At 40.4% G+C, this 25,157-nt stretch overlaps 1 protein-coding gene across 2 annotated transcripts in view; it reads right to left on the bottom strand.

Moving 5' to 3' along the window:
- fat2 (FAT atypical cadherin 2) overlaps positions 1 to 24,408 on the bottom strand; it is a 46,438-nt gene extending 22,030 nt beyond the window's left edge. Inside the window, exons 1-12 of one of the 2 annotated variants that reach the window (XM_064328064.1) lie at positions 24,216 to 24,408; positions 15,416 to 18,692; positions 14,555 to 14,863; positions 12,057 to 12,115; positions 10,405 to 10,716; positions 9,775 to 9,985; positions 7,397 to 7,536; positions 6,753 to 7,028; positions 6,086 to 6,296; positions 1,348 to 5,400; positions 868 to 1,064; positions 59 to 212 (exon numbers count right to left, since the gene is read on the bottom strand). In XM_064328064.1, coding sequence (XP_064184134.1) covers positions 59 to 212; positions 868 to 1,064; positions 1,348 to 5,400; positions 6,086 to 6,296; positions 6,753 to 7,028; positions 7,397 to 7,536; positions 9,775 to 9,985; positions 10,405 to 10,716; positions 12,057 to 12,115; positions 14,555 to 14,863; positions 15,416 to 18,665 — 9,172 coding nt within the window. In that variant the 5' untranslated portion in view covers positions 18,666 to 18,692; positions 24,216 to 24,408. The remainder of the gene's footprint in view (positions 1 to 58; positions 213 to 867; positions 1,065 to 1,347; positions 5,401 to 6,085; positions 6,297 to 6,752; positions 7,029 to 7,396; positions 7,537 to 9,774; positions 9,986 to 10,404; positions 10,717 to 12,056; positions 12,116 to 14,554; positions 14,864 to 15,415; positions 18,693 to 24,215) is intronic. The other variant, XM_064328062.1, reaches the window with a different exon arrangement.
- Positions 24,409 to 25,157: the final 749 nt, after the last annotated feature.

Below are 25,157 nucleotides of genomic sequence, written 5' to 3'. Positions count from 1 at the left end.
TGAACTGCACTTACCCCCACAACCCCTCCACTCCACAGAGAAGAAAGTTGAGAGTTACCTGTCTGTGGATCAAGATGAAACTTGTCTGCATTGGGACCATGAAGGGTGAATGAGACCTGGCCATTAGTGCCAATATCGGGATCTGAGGCTGAAACCTTCAGAATGAAGACTCCTGGGGGAGAGTTCTCCATGATGACCTCAGTATAAAGCAACTGGAGAGAGAAGCAGAAATAAACCTCACTTAAAAATGGATAAACCTTTTCATAGAACATTACATCAATAGAAAATAACCACCTCACTTAAAAATCTTAACTGACAGTTTGAAGAAATTTTTTACCTTTTAAAATTAATTCCAATCTGCCTGTTAACTAGTGCCTTTGAACACACACATTCCACACATTACGGTTTGCTTTGCAACTATTGTCATATACATAGATACTCACATAGACACACACAATTACATACACATGCACACATATTTCTGTCTGTCCTGGATGGCTCTATCGATCTGTCTGAGCCTGTCTATCTATCTGTCTTCCTCTGACTTTTGTATTGCGTGGGTCTGTGTTGGGGAGGCAATAAAGAATAAAAAATAAATCATAGTTGTGAATGTTTATCATATACAAACATGTGTCCATTAACGCAATTCCAGAATTTCAAGACAGTTATTTACTCTTCAATCAAATGTCTTGATTCATGTTTCATATTAATAAAATCTCACTGAAAATATGCATGTTATTATGACTCATTTTACCCTCATTAATCAAATACCTGAAATGTGTGTCAGCTTGCTGGATAATGTGCTTTTGCACAGATGTGATTATTGCACATAGCAGGGATTCGCATGGGCCTGTATATCTTCCTTACCTGTTCACAGAGTGGACTGTTATCATTAATGTCAAGAACATGGACATCTACTGTGGCAGAGGCTTGAAATCTTCCATCAGTTGCAACTATTTTCAGGCCATATCTCTCTTTGGTTTCTCTGTCTAGAGAGCCTTTGAGGGTCACCTTCCACTCCTCTCCCACTTGTACAATGGAGAACAGGTCCTGGGGGTCTCCATCTATACATAGTTGAACAGATTATTCAGATCTAGATACACTTTAATGATTCTGTCACTAACATATAACTTTCTTTCAATCCATAAAAAATGATTTTAATTTCAAAGATATCAGTCTTATATCATTGCTTAGTGAAATAATGTACGAATGATTTTTGGAGTAAATAATTAGAAAAGAATAGATCATTTTAAATAACTTTCCTTTACATGGTAGACTAAAATGCAATTTGAGAAGTGAAAAGCCTGTTTGCTTCCTCCTTCTGTTTTTAGACGTTCTGATGCTCACCTGTAATATAACAGGCAAACCACCTGTTGTCCTTTGACACATCAGCATCCATTATGCTCATGGTGGTAATGACCACACCAGGCCTGCTATTCTCAATGACAGAGCCCTGGTACACCTCTTCTGAGAACTGTGGTGGGTTGTCATTCTCATCTGTCACAATCACCTCCACCAGGACAGAGGAAGAGAGCTTGACCTTTCCCCCATGGTCAGTAGCCACAACATGGAAACGGTACAGCCTGGTTGTCTCACAGTCTGTCTCCTTTAGAGTGGTGATCCAGCCACTCTCGCTGTCAATGGTGAACACCTCGCTGATATCATCTGGGTCAGGCTCCACCCTGTAAGTCACCTCTCCATTGGTTTCCATGTCTGGGTCATTTGCTGTTACCTGGATGACAGTTGTCCCTGGTGGCATGTTCTCGGCCAGGAATGCCTGGTAAGGGTTGGCCTCAAACACAGGGTGGTTGTCATTCACATCTTGGACTTGAATGCTCACGGACACAAGGGAGGCCACGTCGGTGCCATTGCGGTTGCAGTTAGCCATGACATCAATCTGGTACCACTTTGTCTTCTCATAGTCTATGCCTTTCTGGACAAAGAGAGCTCCACTGTCTTTGTCCACGCCAAATACCTGCTCCTTGTTGCTCTCCACAGTGTTTCCATCTACCAAGCTGTATATGATTGGTGTGTCTGCATCAGCCTTGACTACTCCTATTTCTGAGCCCAAAGGGAGGTCCTCTGCAGCAGAAAAGGTATATAGAGGCTCTGAGAACCTTGGGAGGGGTACTTTGGGTGAAACTACCTTTACTTGCACTGGTACAGTAGAGTTGTAGAATGGGATGCCTCCATCTCGAGCCTTGATTTTGAAATTAAAAATTTTGTTTTCCATTCCGACAAGGCTCTCCTTGGTACTGATGACACCAGTGAAGGGGTTGATTTCAATGACCTCCTCTGTCACCTCCTCTGCCTCATCAACAGTGTAGGTGACATCGGCGTTCTTTCCGTCGTCTGCATCATACGCCATTATCTGGATGACAGGGGAGCCTTTATTTACACTGGACTGAATGGAAACTTGGTACTCAGATGCCTTGAACTGAGGAGCATTGTCATTCTCATCAGTGAGGATTATTTTTACAGTGCAAAATCCAACCCTTCCTCCACCATCTTTTGCCATAACCTTAATGGCAATCACTCTCTGGGTTGGGTTTTCCCTATCAAGGGGCTGAGATGTCACAATTTGGCCCTCATTGTCAATGGAGAATTTTTCATCTGCCAGTTTGTTAATGATTGTGTAGTCCACACTGCCATATGGACCATCGTCAGGGTCTATTGCAGCCAATCTGATCACACGAGTTCCAGCCTCAGCATTCTCTGCCAACTCAGCCTCATAGATACTTTGGTCAAAATGGGGATTGTGCTTGTTGCTGTTCATCATGTCAATGTTGACTGGAGCCGTCTTTTGAAAAATTCCATCTGACACGGCCACTGTGAGGTTATAAAAAGGATCAAGGCTTTTCTTGCAGACATTAGAGAAGGAAATTATACCTGAGGTCCTATTTATGGCAAAATGCCTGTCTTCATTTCCAGAGAGTATTGTGTAGTCTAGATTATTGAGGTCCCCACTGTCTGGATCTGATGCTTGGATTCGAATGACAATATGACCGCATGTGGCCATTTCATTGAGAGTAGCATGATATTGGTCCTTGCTGAACTTAGGTGGGTTGTCATTAACATCAGTGACATTCACAATGATGAAAGCCTCGCTCGTCATAGGAGGTACACCATGATCTATAGCCTTAACTATCAAACGGAACTGCTGTATGTCTTCATAGTCCAGTTCTTGTGTTGTTACAAGAAGACCACTCTGTGGATCAATCTCAAAGAAGTCAGATTCATTTTTTCCAGTCCCAGCTATTTGATAAGTTATGGCTTTGTTTCTTCCAGAGTCTTTATCCACAGCAGAGATCTGTAACACGGAAGTGCCAATTGGCAATCCCTCTAATACATTTGCTGTGTAACTCAGTTGCTGAAATTCTGGGGCATTGTCATTAATATCTTCAACTTCTATCCCAACTGTGGCATCAGAAAAGGCTCCTATTACAGAGTCTGTGGCTCGGACTGTCAGAACATGCTTGGTTTGAGCCTCATAATCCAAATTATCGGTGACACTCAAGACCCCTGTTTTGAAGTCAATGTGAAAGGTTCTGGAGGCATTTTCTTCAATAAGGTTGTAGATCAAACGATAGCCCTCAGGATTCCTGGCTTGTACATGCAAGATGGTAGTGAATGGAGAAATGTTTTCTGGAACCCTCAACGGGTAGTACAGGCTTTGAAATACTGGATTGGACCTGTTCTTCACCTGGATTTGCAAATCTGCTATGGATGCCAAACTAGGCATGCCCTCATCTTCAGCTAACACACTGAGAACATACCTATTCTTCGATTCATAGTCAAGGGGCCTTTGAAGTGACACGTCCCCAAGATAAGGATCTATCCTAAAGAGGTCAAAGTCATCCTCCAGCAGATATGTGATGGATCCATTTTCACCAAGATCCTTATCTGTTGCTGTCACTTGAAAGAGTACATCCCCAGGCTCAGCATCGTCAGAGATCATGATGGAGTAAGGCAAATTCAGAAACTGAGGTGCATTATCGTTAGCATCGTTGATGTACACCTTTACATTGGCTAAAGCTATTCGTGGAGGACTATGAAAGTCCCTCACTTCAACTGCCACATCATACACATCTTGTTTCTCTCGATCAAAAGGTACACCCGTGGTTTCAAGAACACCAGATGTCTGGATCACTGAAAATAACCCCCCTGGGTTTAGAACTGTGTACAACAGAGGTTCATTCAGATAGCTCCCAGAGGCTCTTACAACAGCTAAGGTTTTGACAGATGTTGTGTTTTCCATCACCGTAGCTGCATAGAACTTTTGCTCAAACCTAAGACCAGTCATTGTGATGTTGGTGGTGTTTATTTTAACGATGGCTGTATCTTTGAATAAACCATCAGACGCCTTGACAAACAGCTTGTAATTAAGTTTGAGGTTGGAGGCGTTGTCCACAGATATAATACCAGTGGTAGGATCGATACTAAAAGCATTGTTAAAATTGCCTTCGTAAATGCTGTATGACACATCTGAATCTGCATCATCTGCTGTGACTTGGATGGCTTCCATGCCATGGAAAGCAGGCAACATGATCGAGGATTCATAAAGTGGTGCTGTGAACTTGGGGAAACAGTCATTGAAATCTAGAACATGGACAGTTACTTTCGCTGGTTTGGATGCATAAAGAGAGGGCTCCCCAGAGTCACGGACCTGAACAGTGAAGTGAATTTCGGGAGTTAGTTCAAAGTCAATGGGAGTTATTATGGAGAGGGTCCCCATGCTCGGATCAATTTTGAAGACTTTCTGCACTTCGGGTTCCAGGATTTGAAAAGCTAACAGGGCGTTGGCATCACTATCTGCATCAGTTGCCTGTATCACCAGAGGGGTGTTGTTCTTTCCCATCACCATGCTGTTTATGTGTGCTGACTCACTGATCTGCCCCACAAACTCCTCCTGAAGAAAAACGGGAGAGTTGTCATTCTCATCAACCACATAGATGTTCACCACTGCATCTGAGTAGCTCCCTGCCAGGCTGGAAGCTCTTATTTGAAGCCGGTAGGAGAAGCGCTCCTCAAAATTGAGAGCACTTTGAATTGAGAGGACCCCAGAGAAGTAGTTGATGTGGAAAGTTCCATTTGGGTCCCCGCCTTTGATCTTGTAGTGCACAGCTGAGGAGCTAGAGGCTGTGACTGTAAAAAATGGAGAACCTTTAGGGGTAGATTCACTGATCTCAGTGAAGTATTCATTTGAGGAGAACTTGGGTGGTGTTTTTTCAGAGAGTTTAACATGGATATTGACAGGGCTTAAGTCACTGCGCTGGGGGAAGCCCTGATCAGTAGCCTTCACAGTTAAGTGGTATTGTTCCTGTGATAGGGTATCTAAGGGCTTAGCCACCTTTATATGTCCAGTTTGAGGATCAATGCTGAAAGCACCTTCAGTGTTTCCTGAAGAAATGGAAGAAGAAAAAAGCTAAGAATATATACAGTATGGTTCAAACAAAATAAGAGCTTACTTAGTTATTTTTTTTCAGTCTCTCTTACTCACTCACTCACTCACATGCTCACATATAGTCCATAAAGTAGAGGGTACATTACATATAATATATTATAAGAAAAAAACTAAATGCAATTGAAATCAGAGACTTATAATTCCAGTACTGAAAGGTTATAGTGCAAACCAGGGATTTTATGTTTTAGGACCTTCCTCTGACACAATCAAAACAAGCAATCACCTCTAAAGATCAAAAGAAAATACAAAAATAAATACATCTAAAAAAAATATAAAACCAAAAAATTATGTGATGATCAGACATCTCAGTTGTGCAGTAAATAAAATTTCCCCAGTATATATTGAGAAAAAATGTTTTTTTTCTCATTAGTAAGTTTTTCTTAAAATTAATCTTCATAATAAAATAAAACACATTCAAGGTATACTATGTAGGATTTCTACCTTAAAAATATTATAATATAACTATTCTCAGTCAAATAAAGTCATAAGGGTAGTCTTTTTTCTGCATGCGGTCACCTGACCACATAGCTGTTCATAAGTCTCTTTACTGTCATAAAAGACCATAGAATACAACTGCACATATCACCGGAAAGGCAAATTATAAGAAACATGTGTCTATACCTGAGTGAAATGAGTAGACAATCTCAGCGTTGCTGCCCGTGTCCTTGTCCAGAGCTTTAGTTTGCAGCACCTCTGTCCCAATGGCTGCCAGGTTTAGCACATTAGCCTCATATCGTGTGCTCATGAACACTGGAGAATGGTCATTGCAATCCTCCACATAGACAACAGCCTTTACGAAATTCCTCTTCATGGGGATTTCTTGATCTCGAACCTGTGACAGCAATGAGGGGTTAATTTTATTTCACATAATATTTGCTACATTTGCAGAGATACATTGTATTTACCTTGGATCTGGGAATTTTGTTTCTCAGTTGGTAAAGACTATGAACAAACCAGAAAGATCTAAGCATTTTTATTTGTACTTTTGCACTTAGCTTTGACTGTCAATAAATCACTTGCAACCATGCTTGAGCTCTCTGTGACATTACTCTTCTTTATTTATGTTCTAGGTCAACAATGTCAGCCTGGAGCTTTCAGATTTAAAGATATGAAAGTTACATAAACGAAATGTCCACTGCAGAGCCAACCCTTTTCAGTATTAGTTATGCTTTGTTCATTCACACACTGAGCTATGGTCATTTTAACTGTGTGCTTCACATTGACCTGAAGGAGACTGAAGCAGACATGTTAAATGGTACCACACAATGAAACACAGTGGCCATCATACCATAAAAATGAGGGTGTGCACAGGTAAGGTCTCAAAGTCCAATTTTTCCTTTATGACAAGAACTCCACTGTTGGGGTCCAGCTGAAAGTGACGGATGCTCTCTGGTTGGATGCTGCTGTGGATGGTGTAAAGAAGCCTGCTGTTGAAGTCTTTGTCTTCAGCACTGATCTGCAGGATGTCTTTCCAGGGGGCAGTGTCCTCTGGGACCCTCACCTCATACTGGCTCTTGAGGAACATGGGCCGGTGCCCATTCATGTCCACCACACGTATGTAAGCCTGAGAGTTCAATCAAATACACATTATTACTCAGTAGAGCAACCATGCTGTTGAACTACCCCAAATAACATTATGGCAAAGAAAATAAACTTTTATGTCATATTTAGTGGCCTGCTTCATACTTTCATAACAAAGGCAGGAAATACCTCCTGAAAAAAGTCATGGCCAAGCTGAAAGATAAAAACTATATATGTTCAATGCTGTATTCCAAATTACAGGTCACATGTATGACAAGCGTGATGGATGCCTTTTTAGGGTTATGTTGTTCACAGATAATTGCACTGCCTTAGAGATGCTTGCCTTGATGTTCTTGAATGTTGTGTCAGCAACATTGTTTGGACAGAATGCGAGCAGAGTGGGGCTCTAACCTGCGTGGTTATGGTCTGGGACCCATCTGTCACCCTCACTGTCAGGTTGTAGCTGGACCTTTTTGCTGCATCCAAGCGCCTGGCGATCATGATAGTCCCAGTGTCCTTCTCGATGTCAAAATCCAGCTCATCATCACCCCCTGCAGGATACAGATGGTCCTTAAGCCCAATGCCCTCTTGGGAGCCTGGAAACAATATCTTTGGACTTCTGCGTGTATCTATTTTTAACATATACTTTTGGCCCAGGGAGGGCAAAAACCACACTCCCCTGCCCTAATCTGACAAATGTCACATGTAGACGCCAACATACAAAGTACTAAAATACTTGTTTATCCATGAGATCTAATCATTAAGATACAGTATATTCCAGTCTTTTGAAATGACATAATCTGATTCTGAAAGGAACCTTGCCACTCCCCCCACCCTCTGTTATATAATGACAGGTCTTATGGAGTGGCCCAATGTCCTCCGATACCCACCAACAAGCCAACAAGGCATCCATCTTCATCAGTATCCCCACGTGAATTAACAAACGGTGCAAGGTCACATGAGAGGGTCCCCTGGCGAGGATGCACGCCACGGGTAGATGCCATTGTTTAAGGGGAAACATTTGGCAGAGCAATGCCCAGAACAGACGTGGCAACCAGTGGGAGCGGAGTCATGCTTGTTTTCCCAGATGGTGTTTATGAAGAAATCTGCCTCTTGGAGGCTCAATGGCTTCATTATTTTAAAGAGGCATCTATCTCTTTTTATCTCACCAGAGCAGTAGTGTGATGATTCTGAGACTATTTTGTCATCAGATTATTTTATGTCATTACTTTCACAATTAGATTTTACTTTGAATTTAATTACAAAAAAGTGCACGCACGCATACATGCACACACACACACACACACACATACGTATCCTCCTGACTGTATAAAATCTCAAAATAACATATAATGATGGGGATTTCACACTGACTCCTCTAGATGGGGAGGCCGGAATGCTTCCACCACAGTCAGAGAAGAAGTATGGGGGTTTATACATGTCTTCTTCCATACAGTTGTTACGGTTGGAAAAGTATTTATCAGCCCAGTCATAATTGTGAAGTTTGATCCAGACTGCATGGGACTTTTACAAAATGTACTAAACTTTTTCACATTCCCATCAGGAAGACACACTTTTAACAGATATGTAATAATACATATTGCAATACGATCTTTACAATATCTGCGGAACTAATATAACAATTAGTTCAGGATTACTTTTACTTACTTTTTGAAAGGAATTTTTTTTAATTTTTATTTCAGCACAATTTTTTGTTTGTTTCTGCTGTAAACACCATCCCTACCCCCCACCTCTACAAGCATGGGTGGATTGTACCAGGTGGGTGGTAAAGATGCCGCCAGGATCACTCCATGCCAGGAGAGTGATGACTTGCTCATCCGCGCCAGGCTCACAGAGCACTGGCCTGTCATCAGAGGAACCCCCTGGCAGAGGCAACACCCACAGGCTGAGATCTTCTCTGGGGCGGTCTTCTGACAGTCCCCATTCCCATGTAACCTAACCAGGTCACGTTCATTCCTTGAGCGCAACAGTTGTCAGGCAACATGGGAGTACTTTCATGAATGGAAATGAAAAGGTTTTGATCTTGTGATGGTACTGGGTTAAAACTCGCCATGCGTATTTATGTAATATCACTATGTGCACGACTCCAGTCCTGGAGGTTCGGTCTCTGTGCTGGTTTTTGTTCCAAACATTTACCTTAGTTTTACAGTTCTATAAACTACGGCAGTTCATTCCTGTACTTGAGTACAGGAAAACATTTTAGGTTACATTTGTAGTCCACGGCTGTAGCCGGTGCTTATTCAAATGTCAGGTCAAAATAGGATTGAGCTAAATAAATAATTAAGAGCAGAAGCTGGCGCAAATCCTGAAAAGGATTGGCCTTTTTAATTAGTTTGCCTTTCATTCTTTAATTATTCTCCAATTTCTCTTAATTAATAATTGTATTTTATGTTGTTGTTCCATGGCTTGCTGCCATGTCACTGCACTTAATACTTATCTTTCTTTTATTTTTAACAATTTTATGACTTCATCTATTATTATTTTATTCCTGTGTTGCAATGATCGTATCCCTCTTTTTGTGCAATGTACTGTATTGTATGGGGTTGCAATGGGGTTTGGGTTGCAGTCTATTGTATGAAATTATCTAAATGAATAATAATAATAATTATTATTATTATTATTATAGTCTGTTAACATTATATAATATCAAGATAATTATACTGATTATTCAATATGCTTTTATTTATTTATTATTTTTTGCTTTGCTATTTTTTCAGTAATGCAAAATAAAGTACTCGACATCAGTACACAAAAAAAATGTTCCTCACCTATGATGTCAAACCAGAGGAGGCTGCCAATTCTGTCAGTGCTGATTATCCCCACCATATGATTGACAGGATCCATCTCCATGACAGCAAAGTTAAAGTGTGGCTCGTCAAAGGCCAGTGTTTCAGAGGTGGCCATTGGCTTTGGAATCCACTCAATATCAAGGCGAGCTGTGGACTTCCTTGCTGGGCTTCCATGGTCTGTTGCTTTGATCTGAGATTGAATTACATACAATATGTAACAATATTCATAAATGCATATCGATGGATGATACTAAATCCTTAATGATCCCACATATGCGTGAGTGTATAAATATATAAATATTAAAGTAAACCAATTTTATTATTTTTGAAGTTTATTTTCTTAACCCGGTAAAAACAAGACAAGCAAGGTAGAGAGTAATATTGAAATACCATCTCCTATATGCAGTTTCTGCAATTATCAATTGAATTCAGTCTTCCATATATCTCATATATTACAGAAATTATAAAAATACAACAAATCATTACATTATATGTTTTATATAATACAAGAAAAATTCAAAAACTAGTAATGGGTAGGATTTCTGTCAAATCCTGGATTTGGCTGAAAGCACAGAAAACAAACAATTTAAGGGGAGTGTGGCATTGTACCGTGAGGATAGTGTAGTTTCCATGTCCAAAGTCACCCTTAGAGGACACCATGCCAGTTGTAGGATGGATATTGAACTTGTGCTCCAAGTCATTCTCCAAGCTGAATGTGACCTCAGCGTTCGGCCCCTCGTCGTCGTCCCGGACAACCATCCTGTACACTTCCTGTGGCTCAGTCACACCCTGCCTCTCGGGCAGCTTCACCTGGGAGAGTTTGTGGCTGAACTGGGGGCTGTTGTCATTCTCGTCCAGCACCTGGATGACCACGGTGCCTGTGGAGCGCAAGGCCGGGGTGCCATTGTCAGACACGATCACCTGAAAGGGGAAAGCAGTCGGGGTTATTTGTCTCTGCAGTTGGCGTGACCTTAGATTCCAGCGTACACGGATCACTTCAGCTCACAAGCTGTAATGACTGCTGAGGGGGGGGGGTCTAGATTTCAGCCAAAACACAACAGTCAAAACACTCGCTTAGATGTACAGAGAAATCTTTTCTCATATCTCTGCTGTCTAATTTGCGCTTTCAGATTTCCATTTGGAGTGCCAGCCTGTTTGTTTACAGGTCCTCAAAGGTCTCCAAAAAGGCCTGTTTATCAACGATTAACTTAAGTTATGTTATGCCTAATTCCAATTCTGAATGTATACATGTCTGAAATATTTTGGTAGGTAATGCAAGTACAGTCTACTGTTGTGTTTTTGGTTTTGCTTCTAAGTGACAAGGGGCTTTTTAAGGGGCTGCAGATTCTTGTCTCATGAGTGTAAAGCAGCACCTTTAGCTCTAGAATGTTTTCTGTAGGAAATGCATGTGTTTGTTTCTACCATATAACCTCAATGAGCGTGTTAGCTGTATACATAACTGTTCCTCCATATGTAACACCATAGTAAAAGGTTTCATACAGGGGCCAGCATTCAGCTGTTAAAAATAGATGTAGGTAAAATGCTTGATTATTTTAATAAATGGGTAAGTTAAATTAGAGAATCCAGACTCAGATATGGCCCTTTAGGAGTTCCCAACCTCAGGTCTTCAGGTAGTTAAATCACTACAAATGCAGACATTTAACAGTTCTTTGACAGCTAAATGGGCACAAATGAAATTAAAACGCCAGCTGGGATATAAGTTTTATCAAGGCTACAGTAGCCACAATGGAATGCTTTCTTTTAGCCAAAGGCCTGTATTGCTGGCAACTGATAGAACAGAACAGAATGAATAGAGGGGGTTGTATAAGGACTTCTTCCAGTGCTTCAAAGCTATGCAAAAATGTGGCTTAATCTGTAACCTAATATTCAAAGGAAATTCTCACTCTCACAGGTGTTGTACAGAAAGTGGTGGTTTGCACCCAGAAATTTGGAGACTTGGCCAGAGGCTGTAAATTTGTGAGAGTATTTATCACATCGCTATGGGGATCACTGTCAGAAGATCCTCATAAAAGCATTTTTCTTCTTTACATTCTTTGGATGGCAAAATATATTATTTTTAAAGCAGAAAGAGTGAGCCGTCTTAGTTATCCTGGCAATTCCAGGTCACATACATTTTTCTGTTATAGTGTTGAAGGGCAGCCCTCCATCAGTTTAGAAAATGTTACCTGATGCTGCTGCTAAGCTGTTTGGTGTAACTTCTCTGCATAGCAGTAAAACAGGAAAGAAGCTTCTGCCCTCACCTCAATGATGTGCTCTGCTTTCTGTTCACGGTCCAAGACAGCCTGAGTGGTGATGACACCTAAATAAACAAAAACAGGAAGGAAGGGAGGGTGATCACTGATGAGACTGAGGCTTGGGCTTGAGAATCCACCTGTCTCTCCATCTCACTCTCTCCTCTCACCAAAGCAGTTTTCATTTGCAGTGTTTATCTAACTTTACAGTTCTTGAGAGAAGTATTAAACCTTTGGGAGCCTAGCCTAGTTATTTTCACAAAACTGTGTTCTAAGCCACACCCCAAAGTCAATAATCAGCGTGGCTCGAAACCCAGAAATTCCCGGGGGGTAAAGAAACTAGAAGCTTCTAGTCTATAGAGAGGTACAAGTGAATCAACTGCACTCATGACTCCTTCCTGACTCATAAGTTTTGCGCTTCTTTTCAGGAGCTAATGCTCCTCCTCCGAATCGACACACAGGTATTCCCTGGATCAAAGGCAGACACTGCACCAAACACAGAACAGGTTTGGCGATGGTTTTGGTTATTGATGTGAAAATATGAGGGCTATGCTATATATTGCTGGCGCCACTTCTTGGGGAAAGGATATAGAGGTGAAAGGTTAATTTACCATCAGGCCAATAAACACTTGAGTGAGAAGCTGCAGTTGGAGGGGGGGGAGACAAATCTCACGGGGTAATTTAGCCTTTATGACACTCCAGACAAATCCTCCTGTGTGTTTGTTTTCTCACTTGGCAGGGGATTCTTTCAGTGGGCCCATTAGAAAGTGTGTTTTTGTCATTAGCCACAGGCTAAGAACACAGTTGTGCCACGACTTTATAACCTATGCACTGCTGTTTTACTTCAACAATTGACGCTTCTCTGTTTAGAGCTGTAGCTTCCAGCAAACAACTCTCTCTCCCTATGACAGCTAAGTGTCTGCAGAGGTCCTGTCGCTTATATCCACAGATCAAGTCATAGGTTCTCCTTGTTGAGACATATCCTCTAACTTTCCCATTAATATGTAAATACAGAGTATCTATCCGGGGCAATGCTTCAACAGTTATGTAAATGACAATTTGGTTCTTTGTCTGTTCCTGCTCTGCTGTGAGTTTACCACTGGGCTCGTGGCTTGAGTCAGACACCCGTCCCTCTCACTCAGTGAGTCATTTCCCCTCCAGCTCAAATAACCGAGGATTTTTCCCCCCCTGAAGAAATTTCACATCAAGGCAATTTTATTTGTGAGTAGCTTTGAGTTGTTGTTTTTCTACACTGTTAGTGAATTAAAGTTTGATATCTGCACTCTCTCTCAAAATCGTTTTTTTTTTCTTTGCCCACACATCTCCTATTACCATGGAAAATGAGTCTTACAAGGCATAACACAAGGCATAGACACTATTACATGTCATTATGGGGTATTTCACAGCCAGAAATTAAATCACTTTAATATAGAATGCAGATGTTAAGACTAATTTTTCATTTAAAAAACATGAATTTCAGAATTCAACTTAAATGCTTAAATACATCACAAAAACATCCTATTATAAAGGAAGAATAAAGAGTTTTGAAAAATGTGTCTTGACAAGAGAAGACACACAGCTTTCTAAAACTTTAACAATCAAAACAGCAATGGCAGCATGTCACATTATCTTCTGCATTGGCTAACATTTCGCTGCATTGCCCAACATTTTAAAATAGGTTAAACCCCCTGTGCTGTGTGGGACCTTTTCTCTCTTTAGTAAATTGGTATTTATGTGAATATTCTCGAGAACCAGTAGCTTTTGTGTCCTCTAAGCATTACTGGAAACCTTTCTTTCCATAATCCATAAGTGTTGGCCTGGGGTGGGGCTGTCGGAGCAGCCAAAAGATTATAAATTGGGGATGAACAAGTTCAAGCTTGTGATGCAAGTTTATGCTGTTCTAATTCACCAGCACTTCAAAGACCAAGCTAGGTCATGTCCACTGGCTTCAATATGCATGGTTGGATGTTTAAAGTATGTTTAAAGTGACTTATTGAATATTATGTGCTTCGATCTGTCTGCTGGGTGGCCTTGCCTCTACTACCGAACTATCATTGATTTAAATAGGGAATTTCAGCATATGTGGTATATTAATGAAAAAGAAACAGGAATTACATTTGTAACACACAAGCCTGTATGTCTTGAGGCACACCTATGTAAATCCAGTCTTTGTGTTGAGACATGTAACATGAAACAATTTAGATTTAAAAGGTCAATCATGTATCCTCCTAGCTAGATGGGGACAGAGGATTGTGCGTATCGTATCTTGTTAAATAAACTAAACTATTATGACACCATTTTGGTTTATAAACCCCAAATGAAATAAAACAAAGGTACAAAACTAATGCAATATAAAACAGGATGCATATATTCCTTTCTTGGCTATACACCACACATCAGAAAGTGGGTTTTCAGACTATTATTATGACTATTATCACCTACATCTTCTGAGGACATGCATCCCTCAAATTCAGTGCAGATTAACCTGCAAGCAGAGATTCATTTACCTGTCTTGGTGTTGATGGAAAACATTCGCTGTGTGTCCACAGTCTGGAAGGTGAGTTTTTCCTCTGAGTTTAAGTCAGCATCTGTGGCTTCCACTTTCAGCACAGACTTGCCCTTAGGTGAATTTTCCAGCACTGAGCCAAAGTATATAGGTTGGGAGAGCTCAGGGGGATTGTCGTTAATATCCATCACTTCAACAAACACCTCTGTCCAGGAAACTAGGGGTATAGTCCCAAGATCTGTGGCGTAAACTGTAAGCCAATAGTGTGAAATGGCTTCCCGGTCCAAAGTTTCTGCAGTCCGAATAACTCCTGCAAAAGCACAAGGCACAAAATACTATTTACTTTAGCTCTTGTTTACAGGTGATGCACAGCACCCATTTTTTAAAAATGTCATAGTGATTGTTACGCTTTTTGAAAGCAAAATAGATCTTATTAAATTTGAAAATAAATGCATTGCACCTGTGTCTTTGAATCAACTCATCACACTTTTTCAAGCTTGGAGTATCTAAGGGTTGTGATGTAACAGGTGCACAATATAAAAGAGTAAGAGTAAAATTATCTTGATAATTACAGCAAAGTTTTTGGAACATAGCCTAACATGCGCAGGACTATTCATTTCAATGGGTAGTCAAAATAGATGCTGTACAAAGAATGCATGACCAGAAACAGAAAAGAAAACCATTGTGGTTTGAATTAATTTTTTCAGCATTCATTTTACATCACTGTTCTCCCTTCATGGAGAATTGATGGAATCTGTGCCCTTGGACTTCTACCTTTGAGCTTATTATTAGTGCTCAGGGGATGGTATACCTTCTAACATTTACACATTAGTGTTTATGTGCTAGGTTAGTTAAGGTTTACCTGTTTCCTCATCAATGGTGAATATTCCTAATCCTGTTCCATCATGGATATGGTATCTCACAACTCCATCTTTTCCCAGGTCTCTGTCAACTGCAGTCAAAGTGACCACTGAGGTGCCCACTGCCGCATCCTCCATCACAGGTACCTTGTAGACGAATGAGGAGAATGCTGGGGCATTGAGATTTTCATTGACGTCCAACACCTCAACCTCTATGAAGCAGGAGGAAGACAAGGATCGTGGCTGTCCGTGGTCCACTGCCCGCACAGTTAGATTGTAAAACTGCTTCCTCTCAAAGTCCATTTCCTTCTCAAGTGTCAAGCAGCCTGTTGATGTGTCAATGAAAAAAGCCCCATTCTCAGTGTTCTTCAGGTTGTAACTAATTTCTCCCCCAGCACCGAGATCTAAGTCATAGCTCTCAACCCATAATAGAACTGTTCCTAAGGGTACATCTTCTGGGACTTGAATTTTGTAGACCTTTGGCACAAATTTTGGCGGACTGTCATTTATGTCCTCTAAGACCACCACAACATCAACTGTAGAGAGAAGCTGAGCATCTACTTTAGCCTGATCTCTTGCTTCAATCTTCAGGTCATGCCTTGGATTTGTTTCTCTATCCAGCTGGCCTGCTACCTTCAGTACTCCAGTTAGCTTGTCAATCTTGAATGTTTCGGTTGAAGTTAGAAGGGAATACTTAATGCTTCCATTATCATCCAAATCATAATCAACAGCATGTACTTTAAAGATGCTCTTATCCACTTCTGTGTTCTCAGGTATACTCAGAACATACATGCACTGATCAAAAATGGGTGGATTATCATTGGCATCTAAAATATTCACAGCCAAAAACTTCCATGCAGATGTCTGTGGGACCCCTAAATCATAGATGGTAATGTTCAGAATATAGAAAGCTTTTGTTTCTCTATCCAATGGGCAAATAAGCTTAAGCTCTCCAGTCTCCATATCAATGATGAAACACCCATCTTCGCTCCCGCTGGAGATGGCATACACAAGCTTTCCGTTGAAGCCTGTGTCAGCATCCATAGCCCGAAAGTGCAGGATGGTAGTGTTCAATGGGAAGTCCTCTCTGAGGTCCATGGAGCTTGGCAAATCAGGCTCAAATTTAGGAGAGTGTCTGTTAATTATATGGATATCTGAAAAAGTGTCCTCCTCTTGAGTCATTTCAGGCTTTATAGATTGAATTAGTCGTTCTGTCAACTGTTTGAAAACCTCCATTTCCTGACACTGCATGCTGGGTTCACTGCCCGTGCCTGTGACAGTGATGCTAACAACAGTGGGAACAGCACTATGTATGCCATCTGTAGCCGTTATATTGAGGCTAAATGATGGCTTCTCACCAGCTGACAGGGATGAGGAAATCTCTTTAGCCAGCCTGATGGACCCTGACACAGGGTCAATATTGAACAAGGCATGCTCATTACCAGACTCAATGCTGTACCTGACTTGCTGCAGTTCATCCAGGTCTACAGCAGACATGAGCCCAATAGTCTCTCCTACTGCAAAGTCCAGGGGGATGGTGGCATTACACCCCACCCTCTCAAAAAGAGGTACATTATCGTCAACGTTACTCATGATGAGTGTCACGGCACATTCGCTCACATGGCTGAAGGGGCTTCCACTGTCAGAGGCCCAGACTCTGAGGTGATACCACCTCTGCATAAGCTCATAGTCCATCTCCTCAGATGTGGAGATGACACCTGTGAATGGGTCCACTGTGAACGGTAGTGGACCTGTATTGGCGATGGCATAGGTCACAAAGCCATTATTGCCTATGTCCCCATCCGTAGCAGTGACCGTTAAAATGCTAGTGCCAATGGGCACATTCTCTGGGAGTGTACCTTGGTATGAGGGACTGGTGAACTTGGGGGCATTGTCATTTTCATCAATGATGTCAACAATGACATGTGCGTGCGCCTCTCCGTGATTCGCCACCACATCAAACTCGTAGTATGACTTTGTTTCGAAGTCCACATGTTCTGTGGTTACAACCTGGCCAGTCTTATGGCTAATCTTGAATTTGAAACCTTTGGGGCTATTTCTGATGTGGTATGTGACATTAGCATGATTTGGTGTTACCATTACTCTGACCACGTGACTCTTTGGTGGGGCAAATTCACTTAGCATAACATGATAGACTTCCTTCTCAAATTTCAATGGGGCATGTTTTCTAGGGGGAATATAGATCTCGTTTATCAGTGAAAGAATGGGAGGATTGTTCCTGTCTTTTGCTTGAAGGGAAATATTGAAACCAAATGGGCTATGTGACCAGTCTATCTTCCTGGTGTTGACTACCTCAAAGTTGTAACCTTCCAGACTGGATGGAATAGTTTCAAAGTACTTCTGTGGATCTCCAGCAACAATATTCAAAGCTTCTACCTCTTTCACTCCAGCTTTGACCGCCACATTTAAAGATAGCATATCATCGTCCTCCTTCTGTGGTATCACAGTGACAGGTTTGATTATTGGAGGTTTGGCAGAGACCTTCTCTACATTTACTATGACTTTTGCCTCATTCCCAAACTTCTGAATTCCTGAGATTTTCTTAGTCCTGTCTTCAGCTAAGACTGTGAGCTCATACCTGCGTGCTCGACTGTGGTCAAGCTTCTTGATGAGGGTGATCGTACCTGTGAAGGGGTCAACTGCAAAGGGGTGTGATCTGCTAATAAAGGTGTAATAGAAGTCAGCATTACTGCTAATGTCAGCATCGGTGGCACTGACTTGGACCACACTGGTTTTCAGCACAGTGTCCTCTTTGATAATGACATTGTAGGAGGCAGGATAAAAGAGTGGCTTCAGGTCATTGGTGTCAAGCACTTGAATCAGCACCTTTGTCCTGGCCTGGTAGTCATAGGTACTTTCACTGGCCTCGATGGTGAGTGTGTAACTATCTCTTACTTCCCTGTTCAGTGAAGCAGAATTACTGCTGCGAGTTTTTATCCGTAGGAAGCAGAAATCTCCCACTGTGACCTCCTCTGTTTTGAAAAGGTTGTCTTCATCCCCAGCCACCAGTTTGTATTTGATGTCCCAGAAGTCATCTGTGACAACGATGCCCATTTTAACGGCGCTTTCAACGTAGGTTCTTGGGGCAGAGTTCTCATAAATTGTGGCATTGTACAGATGATTGGTGAAGCTCAGAGGAGAGTAGCCCTTCACCAGGCTCCTGTGACAGCTTGCTATGTGCAGTGAGATTGCCATGACAGCAAGCAGAACGCCTGCTTCAGTGGTCCCCATATTCAATGGCTCGTCATGGACCTGCACCTCGGTACAAAAAATCAATCAATCAGTCAATCAATCAATCAATCAATCAATCAAGCAGTGGCTGTATAGCAATATTTACCCACAAGATGTATCTGTGTCTGTGATCAGTAAAAAAATGATTATGCTTCTCTCCAGCTGAAATGTTCTCTTTTTCCATTTTCAGTAAAACACATGGTCTACACTATGCAAAGTACAGCCAAATATAGATAAATATGTAGAATGTTGTGAATGTAAAATTGCATGTCCACAAGCCGCTTTTTGTATGTGCACTTGCATTGTATGTGCAGCACATGCACTTTTTAAAAAGTTTATCCTCTGCATGTTTCTGGCGGCGTAGAGATCAAAACAAAGGTGTACAAAAATTAAAAGACAGTAGAGGCTAAATGTGGTGCTATGGTCCAATAGGGTATGTTGGATATATATTATTATAGATTTGCATGTAAGTCATAGGACTATGTAGCAAGCTAGATATTTGTATTCAACCGCAGCGATATGTAGATTTTTTGTAACCATTACAGTTCATATCACCAACTGCATGCTTGTTGTAACAAGGTGTTCTGCTAGGCTAGAACATGCATTCGAGTTATGTTCTGTAAAAGCTGTATCTGATACCATAGAAACATGAATTACAAATTCTAATCAGCATAACTTGCCAAGCTATTTCATGACATGAATAGCTATTTCTGACAAGATGTGGCCTAAGAGGGTTAATAATTCCTATAAACATGAAAAGCACCTAATTAAAAAAGATTAACAGCTTGTATATAATTCTGGGATTGCAGCTGGAACAAAAACCAGCATATGCAGTGGTACCCCAGGACTGAGTTTGAGAACCACTGCTCTAAGTGTTCACGTGTCAGCACAGGATTACAGCTTTGCACACTGCATTGTGTTCATATAATACACAATGCAACACCAGTCATGTCAACAATGGATACAAGCAAACTTGTAGAAAGGCATTCTATCTCATGCTCCAGCATGCCTTAAATAAAGGCAATTAATATGCAGTTTAAGCTTGAAAATGGTCTCAGAGCCATGGTAGGCAGGTGCTGTTCATTCACATGAATGAGTCTTTCTTTCATGTGCAACCTCAGAGTATTGTTTATTGTTTCAAAGCCTTAATTCGATATAAAAAAAACAATTAGCTGATTATTTATGGGGCACCCGCAACAGCACTGAAATTTGTTGCTTCTGCATTTCAACTTACACAATTAACACTTCCCTTGGTTTTCTTCCATCTAACTGATGGGTAATCATTTTTCCCATTAAAGGAAAATAAAGCTGACTTACTTTTTTGAAAGAATGGGGGATTGAGGGAATACTATTATAAGCAACATAGCAAGCTTGAACACGGAACATGGCAGCTGCAAGCAGGAGCCATCTTGGCAGTATGTGACTGAACAAACACTACCAGTTTGTAAGAGCTGTGCCTAAATTGTGATCAACTAGGTCTAGTGCTCCTAAAAAATAAAGAAGTAAAAGGATATATTTTTATGGAATTTTTAGATTTTAGAGTACCCCGAGAGGATACAACCATAAGTGAGGCCCAAACAGTTTCCCCATGTTTTATCGTAATGTGAACGCACTGACTTCAGTGCATGATTTGATCTGAGCTTGTTTTTCTTCAAGAATATAGTGAACCTCAATGTACCAGCACTTGTATGAGCTCCTCTTAGTAGTTTCATGTAACAGTGGGATTGACTGCCTGAGTGAATTCTTCTGTTAAAAATGCCATTTTCAAGGAAAGGTACATGTTCACATAACCTCTAATAATGGCTGCCAAGAGGTTAGTATGAAAAGGTCAAAACTGGGTGACAGTTACTGTACATGTGCTACTCCATCATAAGACTGTTTGGTGCTAATTTGTTTTAAATAGGGTCATTGTTTGGGAAGGAAAACAAGTGAAATGATATTATTTATTTTATCCACATAATGTATGTAGAACATTTCACAGCCATAATTTTTTAAATCACTGAAGTATAATATTTAGGTTTTACAGGCTTATTTATTTAATGATTTTTTAAAAACATTAATTGCAAAGATTCAAAACTCAACCAATTTGAAAACTTGCCATTATAACTTAAAACTTGAGATTGAGACAACAAACATGGTTAACTTTGTTGATGAATTAACTCCTGAACACAGTCCAGTGAGTTCTGCAGAATGAACTCTGTGTATATGTATCTGAACATATATGTTTGAGATCTTGCGTAACTGAGCTGGGAAGGGAATGATAGCCGTCTTATTTTATCTGAGGCCCCTCAATGGTAAAATAAACAACCCACTACCATGAAACCCCCGTTATCATTTGCCACTTCCCTCCACCTTCCAGAGCCTAGCCTCTCTGAACAACTTTGATCAACACCTAGGCCCCCTGATACTGATCTTCCCTTCCCTGGCCTGGAAATGTACCTGAGGGGATATACATCTGACTCGTCGCCTTTCTGTAAACAGTTTCACAGCTCCATAACTCTCCTAATAATAATAATAGAAATAATAGAGCTTCAGATATAATTGTGTAAAAGCACAAGGCTGTGTTGACAAAGAAATAACTACACATTGCATTTCAAAGAAATTAAATGTGATGGGTCTGAGTATATCGAAAGCCTAAAATAAGTCAGAAATGTCAAATAATGTTGTCTAAATGTCTAGACCACATTATAACTTTACACAGCCCTATTGCTTTAATTTAAACAGTGTGCATGCGCAGGGCCAGGAAAAAATGCTTTTTTCTTCCTGGGAAAAATCGAATGACAAGGATCTAAATGGCGGGCAAAGGTTGTGCAATCCTCCCCAGCTAAAACAGTGACTCAGTGAGCTCTGTAAGCTTCGGGTTGAAATGCTGCATGCCTCAGCCTACCTGTAGGCACATGTTCATCGAGGCACCAGACCTTCTGCATTCGCGTTTCAACATCGCCCTGATCGCTGTAGCATTTGCCAAAATGTGCACCTTTTTTGGAGGATTTAGAGGGCTTAGCGTTGTTACTTTCATACACATACGCAGATTCCCACAAGAATGGTTAAAATGCATCGTTTGTTAGAACGTAAGAAATCTCCATTATTATTATTATTATTATTATTATTATTATTATTATTATTATTATTGTTGTTGTTATCCAAAAACAAGCTCCAACCAACACCCATTTCCCACTATCCTATGGGATTCACTTTTGAGCAGATACAATTTTTAATACACTTTTAATACACTGGTTTTATGTTTTGAAGGCCAAACTTCCAATCTGAATTCTACTGTGCCTGTGTCTTCTGTAGCCTGGTTGTAGCCTTGTATTGCCTATGCAAATACCACCGCGGCATGAAACTGAAAGTGCTGGAGGGGTCGAGATCAAAAGATCTGCAGTGAGGACCCATTTTAAACTCGCAAGCTTCACACTCTCAATGTCTTGCTAGTACCTGTCTTTTAACAAGGGAAACACTGTAACACCCAACTGACAAGAGCTGATATAGTTTTATAAATACTTAAAAATCTTCACTACCTGGTTTTAAGGATAAATTCCAGGATTGTATAATTAATAGAATGTCCTATTATTTTCGAACATACATCTTCACACTTCAGAGTAATTGTATCATTAAAGGAAAAGAAATGAAGGGCTTCAATTTCACCTAATCTGAGAGTATCAGCTAATTTATTTGAGCATTAGTTTAAAAAAAAAGTTTTTACTCAGTGCGTTTTACACAAAAGAGGCATTTTAATGGCTGACCTGAGTAATCAGATACAGGATACAAACAGGTTTGTTGCCACTCTGTTTGGTGCTATTCTGCTTGGTTGTGCTGCTCAAGTCAAAAGGGCTCAATCAATGTAGGATCAAAACTACTTGAGAGAGAAAGCAACACTTGACACTGTATCTGGAGTATCAGCCTGGCCTGTGCTGACTGTGGGTCTTAGCACACATGGAGAAGGAGTCAGTATCCGGTTACATTTACACTATATTGACACAAACTCAGCCAGACAAGTCGCACTGCCAGCATTATCGTGGAGGTTGTGGGGCTTGATGAGGAGAAGGCCATGCTTCCATTTCAGTGCACACCTCTCTTTTGAGACCCAGACATTACCACCTCTGTATGTTAGCACAGTTACCAGTCATGTTTTACCTCTCTTCCACTCTTGTTTGCACATAAATAAACCTGATTCGAACAAAGCATCAAGAGAAATACTGTAGAAGTAAATTCTTCTCATACACTTTTGAATGTTCAGTTACAGACACAAGGGGAGAAAATTTTGCGTGCTGGTTAAATATCTTCAATTATACTTTGTAGTTGTAGACCAAAGCATGTCACTCATCTGCCAAGAGTGACTGTTGAACAAGCTGTGGATTAAAGCAATTGACTGTAACCACACCTAAATGCCACTGGGACATAAGTACCCAAATTGTTGGGAGGGGTCGTAATAATGAATAGCCGGGTGAAAATACTTAATGGTGGCTCAATGGGCTCAGTACTTTTGTAAGAGCCTAAATAACATGAGTAGAAAATCCACATGCTTAAAAGTTCACAATGAACTCCAGAATCAGAGTTACTTGCAAAAGTCACTTTTTTAAGAAACACATTTACTATATTTTTTCTGTTTACCACACAAGCTCCTTGTAGACACAGAAACAGACTGACAAGATTGTTAAATCAACATCAACAATAAATCAGAATAGGAAGCAATGATCATAAAATTCACACCAGACTTTCAAAGGTTATGTGGGAGAACATCCATCAAAATTTCAGAAGGCTGAAATGACCCAACTGAGATCGCAGCAAGACAGATGAGTGCACATTTTACTGACATTTCAAACGAATCTGTTAAACTAGCTATCAGCATGTGCCATGCTATAAAAAATAACTGGAACTTTTGCAGAACAAACTACATTCTGTGAATAACGTCAAGCTTCAAAACACATGGTTGCAGTCCAAATGTTGAACTGCATATTCAAATATTGTAAAAAGAGAATATATCTGTATTTTTGCTTTCAAAGTAAAATCAGAAAAATACCTATACATATCAATGATTATAAGAATTTAATTGATGAGTTATGAATATGAATTTAAGTGAGTTATGAGAGCAGAGATAGTTAGAGAAGTAATGTTACATATTACACCAAATTATTACAGTAATACTGAAATACAATCTCATTTTAAATGTGTTCCATGACTTTGATGTTACAGCATAAATGATAATATGTATAACAAAAAATATTTATAAAAATCTGTGACTCCCCTTTCCATATCATTACTCCCAGAGAGCAATGCAATGTCAAACAGGAAATAAAAAACACTCAATTATCAAAAAACATTGCTAATGTTTTAATCTTAAATGTTTATTCTAATGAACTGTAGAGATGTGTTTAACTGTTAACAACTAAACCATTTTTACTATTGTCATTCAGTCTAAAGGACCTCTGAGCCACATAGGTTACACTATTTTGTTAATTATAGATGCTTCTTTAGCAAGTAGAGACCTGAAGACCAGCCAAGCAAGTTGGATCCCCACAGAGCTGAAATAACAAATGCAAAACTTACCAGAAGTCCTCAGAGAAGGCTCTCCCTGAAACTTTTCACCTCGTCCTCAAACTCTCTCCAGCGTAGTAATCCAGTTAGGGACAATCGAAAAGCGTTGCGCTCCCATACTGTACCCAATTTCGCTGTCCCAAAAACTGACTAGCTATACAGGCTGAGTTTGTGCAGCAGGGAGACACCTTGTTCCCTCAGGTCCTTCCCCTCTCTCTGACACCCTCCCCCTACACCCTCCCCCCACCCAGGAGCACAGATTGTGAGCTGTTTTTTTTTTTCTTTTCTTTTTTTACTTTGGGTTGAGGCCAGAAAAGTGCTCCGGGAGGGTATGTTGAAACAAGCTTTTTTTTAGATGTTTCTCTCCTTTTTATGAGATGGCAGTTAGGAAGAGTAGACTTCATCATTGTGTGCGTACCCAGTTTCCAGGATCGGTTTGATATACAGATATTAGGGCTTGGGGAATGTTTTAAAGATTGCTTGTCACCACTTTAGTGGATGATATTTGGAGGTTTTCATAATTATATAGATTCAACATCCAGCACTTTCTTTTAAGGATCTTGTTTAACTGCAGACATGGTTTATTTTATTATCTTTTTTTCCTTTTCTTCAGGAGTTGCATTTTAAGTACGGGAAAATAGTTTATATCACCTCAAGTAATACGTTGATTTTCTTTCCACAATATGAGCCACAGGCCTTTTAAATTTACAGCAAAGTCTGCTCATTATTCTGAATATTGCCTTAAAATACTCTTATCTCCATTCAACTAGCCCTGCCTTCACTATATAGTGCCAATACAGCTGAATAACTCTCTGATGTGTGCCAGCATTGGGGAGGAAGCCCAGTTAACACAAAATGTTCTCACAGTGTTACTGGAATGTTTCGTGAATGTTATAACGCTAACTAACTAACATTACATGGCAGCAACATTGTGAGAAGGTTTTGAGTTAGCTG

The sequence above is a fragment of the Anguilla rostrata genome, chromosome 3 (genome assembly GCF_018555375.3).
Source record: "Anguilla rostrata isolate EN2019 chromosome 3, ASM1855537v3, whole genome shotgun sequence".
Taxonomy (NCBI): domain Eukaryota; kingdom Metazoa; phylum Chordata; class Actinopteri; order Anguilliformes; family Anguillidae; genus Anguilla; species Anguilla rostrata.
Note: the sequence above shows the minus strand (reverse complement) of the source record. Positions and strands in the feature narration are given on the sequence as shown.